This window comes from Larimichthys crocea, chromosome XIV (genome assembly GCF_000972845.2).
Source record: "Larimichthys crocea isolate SSNF chromosome XIV, L_crocea_2.0, whole genome shotgun sequence".
NCBI lineage: Eukaryota > Metazoa > Chordata > Actinopteri > Sciaenidae > Larimichthys > Larimichthys crocea.
The window spans coordinates 11,160,604-11,173,340 of record NC_040024.1 but is presented as its reverse complement, the minus strand read 5'-3'; the positions used below and the strand labels follow the sequence as shown (position 1 = coordinate 11,173,340).

The following is a 12,737-nucleotide window of genomic DNA, read 5'->3' as shown; positions in this document are numbered from 1 at the left end:
GCTGACAGAGTAGTAAGGCACAGAATGCAGAGAGGGTAAAACAAACAAAGTGATGCGTCACACAATGTTGTGGCTGTGTGACAGAGAGAGGGGGGGGGATGTCGGCCATGTGCTCAGGAGGCCACGGGTTCAATCCAGGCACCTTCTGTCGCTGCCTTGAAAATCTTGAATCCGAGGTCAAAGTGAGGACACTCTCACTTGCATGACACAGTTACAAATATGCCCATTTGTTATATAACTCCAGGTTTTGCTATGTTAAGGATGAATAAAGGCTCATTCGGAGTTGAATATCAAAGCAATCACATTTAATCCAGATGAATATCAGCGTCATCTTTTGCTTCAGAACCAGCTGGGTCCGGTTGACTGATAGTGTCTTTGATTGATGCGGGCGGAACTGGCACGACATGAAAGCAGTCGAGGAGTTTCACTTTAGTTGCAATACTTCAAAACTTTTGATGTTTCTCTTTCTTTCTCTGCCTCGACCGTGTCCCCGTTTGGATTAAGCGTCCCTAGAAAGTCACAAACCGAAGCAGCTGAAATGAATCCAGCAATAATAATAATATCATTTTTAGTATTTACACCTGTTATTAGTCGGACTGTCTTCTGTGATAAGTGATTAACCTCTTAAAAAGTGGACAAAAAAACCCCAGCTTAACACAAATTCCACTTGCTTGTGGTTTGTTTTGAAGGCTGCGATGAAAGAAAATGAAAATAAAGCATATTTTGTTAAGACTTTTTTATTAATTTAACCATTTCCAAGGTCATTGTTGACGTTGGTCGTTGAGATATTCATGTGATTGGTGGCATCAGAGGCCTCTTAAGTACTCATAAACGCATCAAGGAGACACATTCAACAGTATTACTGCAAAACTAACTAATTTTTACTAATTTAATATAAGAAATGCAGTGAAATCAGCTGGATGCAGCTGAGCATTAAGGCTTTTTCTGTGTGTAAACGTGCAGGATGCAGACGTTATCTATTTATTTCCATCCAGTTTCTCCTGTCTGACCCTGTGTTTCGCTGTGAGGTTTGAATATGAAAAGGCAAATCAAAATTCCTTTTGTCAAAACACACACACAGAAAAAAAAGAAAAGTGCCCTGAGCAGCCACTGAGGGCTGGATGGGGTTCTGCAGGGATTCCCATGGCCTTACTGCCATCCAGTTGACACAGCCTGCTGCTGCTTGCTTTGCTTTTATGATTTCACAGCAAGCGCTCACAAAATGGCTTGTGTGTTTTTTTTTTTTCCTCTGCCGGAGATGGATTGTGCTCTCCGAGCTGTTTAATGTGCTGCTCTCTGAAGAGGGGGGTGCAGTTTGCATACTGTGAATTGTTTTCATCCCCACCACAAGTAGTTAATTTTTAAGCAATACAATCTGATGTAAGTCTGGGCATGGCTGCGGCAGATTTTCCCAACCCCCCTTTCTCTCTGAATCCCTCCCCAGCACTCACACACACACACACACACACACACACACACTGCTCCAAAATACTTTTTTTTTTTTTTTATACAACGGTGGGGGCTTTCGAGAGAGAATATAAGGGTGGCCATATTTGATAGATTTGTGTGTCGGGGCTCTGCAATGCAGAAAGCGAGAGTGTGTGTGTGTGTGTGTGTGTGTTTGCGTTGTGATCTTGCAAGTGACAGTGACACCAGGCAAGTGTGTCGGATTCGTGACTGATCCCGGACTTTGGGGAGGGGGGGCTGGAGAGAGAGAGAGAAAAAGAGAGAGAGTGGTGGTGTGGGAGGGAGGGTGGGGGGGAGAGAGAGAGGAGAAAGAGGAGGAGGAGAAGGAGAGGAGGGGGGGGACACAGACAGAAAAGAAACAAACAACTAACAATGTAACTTACATGCAGTCACACACCCCTTTTTTTTTCTTGTAACAATGTGTACGTTTTTAAGGAGGGAGGGGGCGCGCAAAGGGAGAAAGAGAGACGGGGAGAGATAGAGAAAGGAGGAGGGGGGTGCGTTCTGAAATAATATAGTCAGCCATTTTTTATGTAAGGGGATTTTTTCTTATTGGGGGGGTTGTTAAAAAATAAATATAAGAGGGCGGCCATCTTTGTTGCTCTGCCTAGTGTAAAATATTTCAAAACGCCCCCCACTTTTTTCTGTGCCGATTTGAATATTAAATAAATATCACACATTCGCGCAAGAATCCGCTTTTTTTGAATAACAAGGACGGGATCCAATGACGGGAATATAATGTCCTCTCCTCTCCGGTCCTGTGAGGAAGACGAGGGCATGGTGGTTAATTCCGAGGGAGGAGATTTTGATGAAGAAGACGACGACGGAGACCTAGACGAGAACGCAAGCGACATAAACTCGCCGGCGGCGCCTCGGGAAACTGCAACACCAGCCGCGCCAGGTACAGTAAAAAAGAGAAAAACTGGCGGACAAAGTCGGGAGCGCGCACACACACACACACACACACAGCACACGGAATAGAAAACACTTAGTTTTAAAAGCGGTAGAAAATTTAAGAGAGGAGGGGAGGAAAAACAAGAGGAGGCAAACCCGCAGTTTGTGCCCCCCCACACCTAAAAAAAAGAAAAAAAGAAAACCTCTCCATGGTCCATTACGGTACCGGACAAGTCGAGTGCGCGCGTACAAAATCCAACTTAGAAGTCCTGGAAAAAATGAGCCACATGTTTCACCACCTATATATACACACACATATATACACCCTTTACTTATTGCACCTATAGGTGCCGTATTTGCAGCTACAACACGGGGCAGACGCAGAGAGTGTGCGCGTAAAAAGCACAAAACTCCAACCCGCAAAAGAATTACGCACAAAAGCCGGTTAAAGATGTTTCTGTGCTGTATATTTTTTCCTCCTTCCACTTCCACTTCCTCTTCACACACGATCAGCACATCCCAACAAAAAGTTTAAACGAACTTGGCCACACAAACACCGCATGCTTTTTCTTTTTTTTGTGTCGACGCAAGCTCACTTTGTCCACGCATCCAAAAACAACAAAAAAGTTATTTGTCCCTTAAAGCCTGCTTTTTTTTTTTCTTTTTTTTTTGGACAGCTCTTAAAAGACATGCCATGACGTGTGATCGAGCTCGGTGTGCAGGGGTAATAAGGTCGCCCTGAAGGGTAAAAAGCTCTCTCTCTCTTTCTCTCTCGGTATAAACATGGACTCCCCTTCTTGGCCGGAGGCTACATATATCTGATACCCATCATCGGGGAGGAGATGATGCGTTTTTTTGTGTGCCCGTGCAGACATGAAAGCTTTTCCCGGGTGATGGTGTGATAATCGCGGCGTGAGACAAGAAACTTGCCCCCCCCTCCTCCTCCTCCTCCTCCTCCTTTTACCACATTGTCTCCATGACAGGTCAAAATAGGACAGTGCTGCTGCTGCATGCTGCTCACTTACAGGGCCAGAAAGGTGTGACTGCTCAGCTCCCTGCACACACTCATACTTTATTTATTCCCTGTGCACACATGCATGTGTTCTTTTTGTTTTGCAAGCATTGATGATTGACTTTGAATGCATTATGACATTTCTGGAAGTTTCTGTGACAGGCACGGTTGCATAAAGGGTGAAGGGGGGGTTTGCAGTGAAAGTAGTGGCTGGTTAACCACACTGCAACAGCACAAGTCCAAAAAATAGCAGTGCAGCAGCCCCCTAAAGGTTGCACTTTATTTCAGTATTATTAAAATAACTCGTGCATTCGCTGTGGCTGCAGGAGGAACACCTGAAAGTCACAGTGGAGGTGTCACACAGTGGAAATATGTGATTACTCATCAGAAAAGTGTCATTTCCTATGTGAATATCACAGCAATCATGCATTGCATTGTCTTTTAAGGCTTTAATTAGCTCGACTCCGGATCAGTCGCCATGCCGTTCCGTTCCGTGCCAGACGGATAAATTACTGTTCCCGACATGGACCTTAACCCCCTCACGACCTCTACCCAGAGGGTCCTGGTGTGGGAATTTACACAGCAGGAGGTGAAAGGCTGAAAAAAGAAAGTGGTTCCACTTCACCGCACCGTCAGCGTACCGTCCCCGGGCTGGCGGCCTCTGAATCACCGGGCCCTGCGTGCGTACTGCCGCCGCCCCCGGCGTGTCTTCGGCGGCTGCGCGCTGCACACAGATACGCGGGAATGGGGAAGCGAGTTGTTTTGGACGGGGTGGGGAGTGAGGAGGAGGAGGAGGTAGAAGGAGGTGGTGGTGGTGGTGAGAGCTTTCACCAACAAAGGCAGGCTGACAATAAAAATCCGACTAAACGCAGCCAGGCTGAATGACGAGAGGAAGACCGCAGCCCAGGTTTCTGGTCCTGCTTTAACGCTTTGCTGCGTTTTGTCTTTTGAAGCCGAGGCTGTCTCTCTCTCTTTCTTTCTACCTTTCAAAGCCAGGTTCAGGCTGCAGGTTAAATTGCTTTAACCTGATTGTGGTTTTGCACATGCAGGAACCATGAGGAGATATTTTCCACATCATTTGCTGCCTGAAAGCAGAGATGCAGTCATGTGTTTCAGATGCACCGTGGCTGAGAGTCTCCGCTTGATATAAAACAAGGTTTCCTTAAAAATAAAAGTTTTTGGTTTTAGCAATAAAACAACAGATCTGGTGCTGGTCACACATTTTCATCGCCATAAACCAGTTATCCCCAAAGCCTGCTGACAAACTGTATCTAATTTCCCGTGTGTCACCATTCAGATGAGGTCAGAGGTCGCGGAGGCCACCGTGCGGCTTTCATTGTGTGTGATTACGTCCAGCAGGGATTACAGAAGATTATTGTTCATCTGATTCTAATAGCTGTCTTCAAGTGTGACGCTTCAATCTCTCTCTGTCTCTTTGCTTTTTTTCCCCCTTTACAGACGAAGAGCCGGAGATCTCAGACAGAGAGGTCCCGTGCAGGAAGAAAGGCCGACCGAAGAAGAAGAAGGACACCAAGAAGAAAGACAAAGAGGGGAAGCCTGTCAAACCAAGAAAACGCAAGAAGATTGTAAGTTTGTTAAGCTGTCATGCTTTGGAATTTAGTTTTTCCGTCACTGCGTCACACCGTCTTTATTGTTTTTCCGATGTCCTCTTCAGGACAGCGATGTAGACAGAGACTCGGACAGAGAGAGGGACTACGCCGAGAACTCGGACAGCGTAGCCAGCGACTATGGATCCGGAGAGAAGAAGAAAAAGAGGAAACATAAAGAAAGGAAGGAGAAGAAAACCAAGAAGAAGAAAAAAGACGATGGGGATCGAGACAGCAGTCAGGAGGAAACAACGAAGGTAGAGCACCCGAGGCTGTCTTCGGCCGAGTCCGTCCTTCGTTTGATCTGTTGTGTGTGTCTCTCTGTGCTGATTGATGCTTTTTCTTTTTCTCCTCAGCAACCCATGGAGCAGAAGACCTCGGCCCAGCTGGCGAAGGAGTGGGGTCTGGAGGATGTTGATCATACCTTCACTGAGGAGGACTACAGGGAACTCACTAACTATAAAGCCTTCAGCCAGTTCATGAGGTACAGGCTTTCTCGCTTGTTTCCATGTGGTGTTGATGTGGACTGCTGGCAAACATCTAGTGTTGTGTCAGTTTGCTGTACGGTCATGGAGTTGCAGAAGGGATTCAGAAATAAAAGGAGGGACGCTCGACTTGTTTTGCAAAATGATAGGACGCCAGTTTAAGAGTTTAATAAAGACAAAGTTCAGGAGTGTTGATGTGGCAGAATAGTTCTTCTTCTTGTGATGGTACCAGGTGGAAACGCCTCACAGACACAAGCACGTTCTGACTCGTGATGGCATCCGATATTAGCGACTTAAATGCAAATTCACGCGTTCGAATTTCAATTAATTGCTTCTCATTGTCAACCTTTCGGCGTTTCGCTGTCCTCACTCATCTTTGCCGGGAGGCAAATCCAGTCACAGCAGGTGTACGTGAACTTCTTGTATATCACTGCTTCTGCACGCTGGACAGATTGCTGAACTTCTTAAAGAGTTCAGGGACATTATATTGAACATTTACAAGTTTTATCAAATGGTTGGCTAGATTTGGTCCATGTTCCTCAAGTTGAGTTTCGCCGCCCTAAAGGAAAGATTTGCAGCTGTTTGGATCTTGAGTCTGCGACTGTGATATAATTATAGTCCTACAGAACGATGCATAAAGAGAAGTCTGTCTCCTACATGTACTTATAAGCATTAGGTACAAAGTTCATGCCTCACAAGACAAGCCCGGTTCTGGAGTGTGAGCTTGTTTTGCTTTTCAGAATCAGCTCCATCAAGAAGTTTGACTCTGGTTAAGTTCCTTTCAATGTTACAGGAGGAAAATAGGTAAAAATATACGGATACATGAACACAGAACTGTTATATACATACAGGTATGTGAAAAAAATAGATACACATATAAATATCTATAAAAAGCGACCGTGAAGAATAACATAAAAGGTCTATATACAAGTCAAACTGTTTGTTTAAAGCGTGCTGGAATAAATTTCATGTAACAGATTACTTTATACAAGAAGCAGGTGGTTATGTACAGTACATGTATGTGTACGTGTATAAAAATATATAATTTTATCATTTGTAGGATGCTACATGTACATGTGCTGTTGCAGTCCACAGACTAATATCTGCTTTTGTTGTCACACACATCAACCTCCATCCACACTGGCAGCACCACTCCAAAACCCAGATTAACACCGATCCAGGTGGCATGAGTTGAAAACAGGAGCACGAGTACTATTACACCTGCCTCTGTCGTCCTCTGGCAGCTATAACTTTATCATCCCTTTGCAAGTTGTGCTACTCAGGCAGCGGTGCTGTCAAATGTGTCAGTGGTAGCCCGAGCCTCGGCCTCTGCGGCTGACTCATACCTGCTTTGGCTCTGATAACGTGAAGTAATCCGTTATGTCCACTGCATGTATATGGCGGGAAAGGTATTTGGCTGTCAGGCTGAGCTGTAGTGGAAAATTAAACTCTCCTCAGCCACATTGTGTTTGCAGTTTTTCCTCACCAAATCACTACGGCGATATCAATAACAACATTATGTATCCTGAAAATGCCACAGCTCCATGTAGATTTCAGTTTTCTCACTTTCTCCAAAGCGTTTCAATGATCCTAACTGTCTCGCTCCCAGGCCGATGATAGCCAAGAAGAATCCTAAGATCCCCATGTCGAAAATGATGACCATCCTGGGGGCCAAGTGGAGGGAGTTCAGCTCTAACAACCCCTTCAAGGGCAACGCCGCTGCTGTGGCGGCGGCCGCTGCAGCCGCCGCGATCGCTGTCGCCGAGCAGGTCTCCGCAGCGACTGCCTCGCCGGAGCCGCAGCTGCAGCCGCCGCCGATCAGGAAGGCGAAGACGAAAGAGGGCAAAGGTCAGCGGTCATCGAAATGCCCCCCCCCTGCTTATACAGTATACGTACTTTTTTCTGTTATGTTATGTCATGTTATGTGATGTTATCCGTCCAGGCCCTGGCTATAAGAAGCGCAGTAAAAGTCCTCGAGTCCCAGACAAGAAGAAGGCTGCAGCAAAGGCTAAAAAGATGGCACCCATTCGCATCAAACTGTCACCTATAGGCGCCAAGAGGAAGAAGAGCTGCTCGGTGAGTACAGATCTTCAGCGTGCCCCCTCTCTATATTCATTCCGACTTGTTTTTTACTGCTTCTGTTACATGTATGACCTCCTTTCTTTCAGAGCGATGATATGGATGAGGACGAGTCCGAGCAGGAGGACTCCAGCGTCCACAGCTCCTCGGTTCGTTCCGACAGCTCCGGCCGCGTCAAGAAGAACAAGCGAGGACGGCCGGCCAAGAAGAAGAAGAAAAGTGCGCACAGTTTACCTGTTTTATGGACAATGTTTGAAGACTCAGCTGTTTTAAATTAGACTTCAGTCACTGAGAATATTATCTGCTTTAATTGTTCTCGCTCATTCTCGCACATTCAGATCTGTTGTCTCCAGGCCCAGGTGAGGAGGAGGGCGACGGCTATGAGACGGATCATCAGGACTACTGCGAGGTGTGCCAGCAGGGCGGAGAGATCATCCTGTGCGACACTTGTCCTCGAGCTTACCACCTCGTCTGCCTGGAGCCCGAGCTGGACAAAGCCCCCGAGGGCAAGTGGAGCTGCCCGCACTGCGTGAGTACAGCCCCCCGCTAACAACACGTCTGCTCCTGCTTTTTTTTTTTTTTTCTCCTACGTATGACTCGGCTCGGCAGCATCCTCACACGTGTATTCATCTTTAAGAGACAGGTCTGAACTGTTTAAAGCGGTTTGTTTTTACTTGCTCGGAGCAGCAGATGAATAGAGGCTTTGTAGTTGCATCACAAATCTCAGCGGAGAGCTGGCTGCTTGCAGACACACACACACAGTCCTGCCCAGACAAAGACAGATACCTGAAGTGGTGCTGTTGGTGTAGAGCTATTCAGTCATGTCACATATAAAACCCAATGCTCTTTCTTTTTTTTTTGGTCACCGTGACACAGGGAGCTGTTTTATCACTTCAACACCACTTCCCAAAGCCACTGTGTGTGGAACATTATCTGATAATTGCATCTTTGGATTTATCCTGAAGGCGTAACTTCTTGTGTTTTGGAAGATTGAACTAGTGGAACTAGATACAGTCTCTTGTGTCGCTTTCAGGCCTTCGTTCACACTAAATCTGTCTGAATTTAATATGGATTGCTCAGGAGTCGTTGTGTGCACGTGCTGGCTAAATATTAAAAGAAATATAACTTGTCTTTTTGCATTTTTATGGGATAGATTTAGCCAGTGAAGAAACACTGTTAAAACAAATAAGATTTAGTCCAGGTTCTCGTGAAATCTGCTACCAGCAGCTTGTTATTAGTTGTTCCTGTATCTTCAACTACCGAATCTGTAAAGTCCATGTTTGCAACCCGTGCATTAGCACGAAAGATGGGTTGTCTAGTCTAGTCGAAGTGTCCTTGTGCAGGATAATGAACGCCAAATTGCTCCTCATGTGCTCCGTTTGTGTGTATAGGTTTGCGTCATTGACCAGAAAGTTGATTGGCAATGTTGTTATACCCAAACATACTCTACTCACTCTAAAATACGCGATGGTGTGCAGGAAAATGAGACCACGAACATGCTTCAAAGCTCTGTTTAGGTGGTTCAGATGAGGTAACTGCTGATCAAAGGTTCTCCTCATAGTTATAGTTTCTAAAACTACTACTTGTGATGTGAATTAGGCGTTCAAATGTTTCCTTTCTTAGGAAAAAGAGGGAATTCAGTGGGAAGCAAAGGACGAGGACTTTGAGGATTTCGAGGAGGACAGCGAGGACAGAGTGATATCAGAGGTCAGCATGGGGATCCCCACCGGAGCCGAGGAGGAGGACGACGACCACATGGAGTTCTGTCGGGTGTGCAAAGACGGAGGGGAGCTTTTGTGCTGCGACACCTGCACGTCTTCTTACCACATCCACTGTCTAAACCCGCCGCTGCCGGAGATCCCCAACGGCGAGTGGTTGTGCCCGCGATGCACGGTGAGCCGCTTCTCTTTCACTTTCTCGCTGTTTGTGTCTGATTTTAAGCAATCAGTGTGAGTCCAAATAACTATAATTGCACCTCCTGGGGACTCGCTCTTTAAAGTCTATTTTATTATATTAGAGAAAGTATGTTTTAAGTTTTAATTGGCTCTTTTTCTTTTTCGCTCGGAGGTATCATACGGACTCAGCTGTGTGTTATTAGCCCTAATAACACCTAATCACCTAAATGTGTGACTGAGTACACACTTCTAAGGATTAACCAATGTTCCCTCCCTCTCTAGTGTCCGCCAATCAAAGGACGTGTCCAGAAGATCCTCCACTGGCGGTGGGGTGAACCGCCACCTCCCATCCCCGTTCCCCCGGCCCCTGACGCCCCACCTGATGCCCCTCTACCGCCACCCATGAAGGGCAGAGCCGAGAGGGAGTTCTTTGTCAAGTTGACTGGGCAGTCTTACTGGCACTGTACCTGGATCACTGAGCTGCAGGTGAGGGAGGAAAGATTAGCGGTATTTAAGATATTAGATGTTATATGTACACATTGGTAAAGGCTGGAGACAGTTCAAATTCTGACAGAAAAATTCAGTCTAGTAAATGTTTCTGACTGACTTGAAGGAAAAATCATTACCTTTCTCCCTCTTCTGCCTTCCAGCTGGAGATCTTTCACTCGGTGATGTACAGAAACTACCAGAGGAAGACGGACATGGACGAGCCTCCCAGCCTGGATTACGGTTCAGGCGGGGAGGATGAGAACAGTGTGGGAAAGAGCGAGAAGAGGAGGGCTAAGGACCCACAGTTCGCCATCCTGGAAGACAAGTACTACAAATACGGCATCAAGCCCGAGTGGATGATGATCCACCGCATCATCAACCACAGGTGAGGAAGTTTGCGTGTGAGCGTGCGGTATCTGGTCGGTGTGTTTCGAACGTTGTTTCATTACTTATATTAAAAGTAACCAATGAAGTAGGTGAATGTTTAATTAATTAAAAATATGGCTTTGGTCTGTGACTGAGTTGTATGAAGATATTCACACTGAACTAGTACCAGATCCTTCATCACAGAAACTTCATTCAAACGTCAAAACGTTGAACACAATGAGGACATTCCTGCTTGTACTTTTAGTGTTCATACCTTTAACACTCTACAAAATATTCCAGGAATTTCCCTCCCATTGAATTGAATAGAACAAAAATATTAAGCTGTTAAACTCATTTTCACTCTTTGTACGTCGTTGTAGAAAAATGTGTCCTCTTTCAAATTATGTAACACTGGAAACAAATTAAACACATTTTATGCTCTGAGCTTCAGAATGACAGCTGCCCTCATTGAATCCAAGGTTAACCGAGACCAGAAATTTCAGGAACCGAAGCAAATTTTTAGCTTGCTATAATTCCCACATCTCTGACACCACAAACACTTATTGTACACCAACACTGCATTCAATAATCAATAGTCTGAATAGGTAGCATTTTGCTAACAAATTTAAGATGTGACTAAATGATGTCGCTTTTTTTGCCTAGCACATAGCATATCTAATTACAGGAAAGGAAAAACCAATGTAGTTTAGCGTTGACGCTTCAGAAATGGCCTTTTCTAGTAATGTAATGCAGTCCAGTGTCAGCCATTGTGGTTTATTATGATTTTTCAGTGAGTGGGATATTGTTTTTTTGTTCTGTTTACAAGAATTGAAATACAAACAAGCTAATTTTAATGATGTAAGCACTGTACCGTATGTGTCCCCCTGCCAGTGTGGATAAGAAGGGGACGTACCACTACCTGGTCAAATGGAGAGACCTGACCTATGACCAGTGTACCTGGGAGAGAGATGACCTGGAAATCCCTGAATTTGCAATTTACAAAGGCAACTACTGGAGACACAGGTAGGACCTGTTGGAAACATATCTCACCCTCCATTATTAAACAAAACTGCAATATACGCATATATACACTCATATTTACATATCTAGTTTGTGTGCCTTCATGATTGGCTGATTAACTCGCTGTCCAACAGAGACTCAATAATGAAGGAGGATCCAGACAAACCCAGGAGGATGAGGAGCAAGAACCAGGAGGGTGAAGAGGAGTCTCCTGCCTCACCGGTCACTGATGTGAGTTAACTGTAGCTCTAGTTTCAGTATCACAACGTCTGATATAAAGATTAAGAACACAACAACAATCTGTTTTTTCAAATTCCTCCACCAGCCAACAATAAAATACGAGGAACAGCCCGACTTTGTCACATCGACGGGTGGGACGCTGCACCTGTATCAGCTGGAGGGTCTGAACTGGCTTCGGTTTTCCTGGGCTCAGGGCACAGACACCATCCTGGCAGATGAGATGGGCCTTGGCAAGACCATCCAGACCATCGTCTTCCTCTACTCACTCTTCAAAGAGGTTCTGGCACTCCTCCGGGCTTGTTATTGTCTTGTTGTCTCGCCTCCTTGCGAAGGCCGACACTGACAGATTGTATGAATTTGTCCTCCTCCTCTGTCCCGCCAGGGTCACACTAAGGGTCCGTTCCTGGTCAGCGCTCCGCTGTCCACCATCATCAACTGGGAGAGGGAGTTTGAGATGTGGGCGTCAGACTTCTACGTGGTGACGTACACGGGAGATAAGGACAGTCGAGCCATCATCAGAGAGAACGAGTTCTCCTTTGACGACACGGCTGTCAAAGGAGGGAAGAAGGCTTTCAAACTGAGGGTGAGGTGTTTATTATCTAGACCTGGAGGATAATTCAATTTAATATATTGATTTCAACCAGGATTGCCCAGCCCTAATGTTTTCATCACCTCCTACAGAAGGCCTGAAGGGACATGGAGAATAAAGCAACATTCTTTGTACCTCTTGTTCAGTGCATTGCCAAATTTAAACCTGAATAGTTCATTCATTTGTAATATTGACATATAAAACAATCTACATGCATGTGTAATCTATCGTTTCCCTCTTATCTTCCCGCAGAGAGAAGCTCCCATCAAATTCCACGTGTTGCTAACCTCCTACGAGTTGGTGACCATCGATCAGACGGCGCTCAAGTCCATCGACTGGGCCTGTCTGGTGGTGGACGAGGCTCACCGCCTTAAGAACAACCAGTCCAAGGTACCGTAACTGCACTGAGTACTGGGATGTTTTACAGTGGAAAAAACTTGTCAATGCACTCTGGTGGACAAACTATGCAATGGCAACACTCTTAATAAATGAACTACTGCAAGTTCTTCTTAAGTTTATTCACTTCGTTGTACCAAAATAATCTGCTCTGCATCAGTGCTTAATGACAGCCACAATTACTTTAAATGGACACAT

At 45.5% G+C, this 12,737-nt stretch overlaps 1 protein-coding gene across 4 annotated transcripts in view; it reads left to right on the top strand.

Annotated features, from left to right (window-relative positions):
• The first annotated feature begins 1,769 nt into the window (after positions 1 to 1,769).
• chd3 (chromodomain helicase DNA binding protein 3) overlaps positions 1,770 to 12,737 on the top strand; it is a 45,257-nt gene continuing 34,289 nt past the window's right edge. For 3 of the 4 annotated variants that reach the window (XM_027287726.1, XM_027287724.1, XM_019261326.2), the window contains exons 1-16: positions 1,770 to 2,368; positions 4,832 to 4,959; positions 5,049 to 5,237; positions 5,337 to 5,464; positions 7,075 to 7,313; positions 7,408 to 7,541; positions 7,634 to 7,763; positions 7,883 to 8,073; positions 9,168 to 9,437; positions 9,722 to 9,925; positions 10,090 to 10,313; positions 11,186 to 11,317; positions 11,449 to 11,545; positions 11,640 to 11,831; positions 11,937 to 12,137; positions 12,396 to 12,533. In XM_027287726.1, the coding sequence (XP_027143527.1) occupies positions 2,206 to 2,368; positions 4,832 to 4,959; positions 5,049 to 5,237; positions 5,337 to 5,464; positions 7,075 to 7,313; positions 7,408 to 7,541; positions 7,634 to 7,763; positions 7,883 to 8,073; positions 9,168 to 9,437; positions 9,722 to 9,925; positions 10,090 to 10,313; positions 11,186 to 11,317; positions 11,449 to 11,545; positions 11,640 to 11,831; positions 11,937 to 12,137; positions 12,396 to 12,533 (2,760 nt within the window). In that variant the 5' untranslated portion in view covers positions 1,770 to 2,205. Of the gene's footprint in view, positions 2,369 to 3,142; positions 3,399 to 4,831; positions 4,960 to 5,048; positions 5,238 to 5,336; positions 5,465 to 7,074; positions 7,314 to 7,407; positions 7,542 to 7,633; positions 7,764 to 7,882; positions 8,074 to 9,167; positions 9,438 to 9,721; positions 9,926 to 10,089; positions 10,314 to 11,185; positions 11,318 to 11,448; positions 11,546 to 11,639; positions 11,832 to 11,936; positions 12,138 to 12,395; positions 12,534 to 12,737 lie in introns of those variants that run through there. The other variant, XM_027287725.1, reaches the window with a different exon arrangement.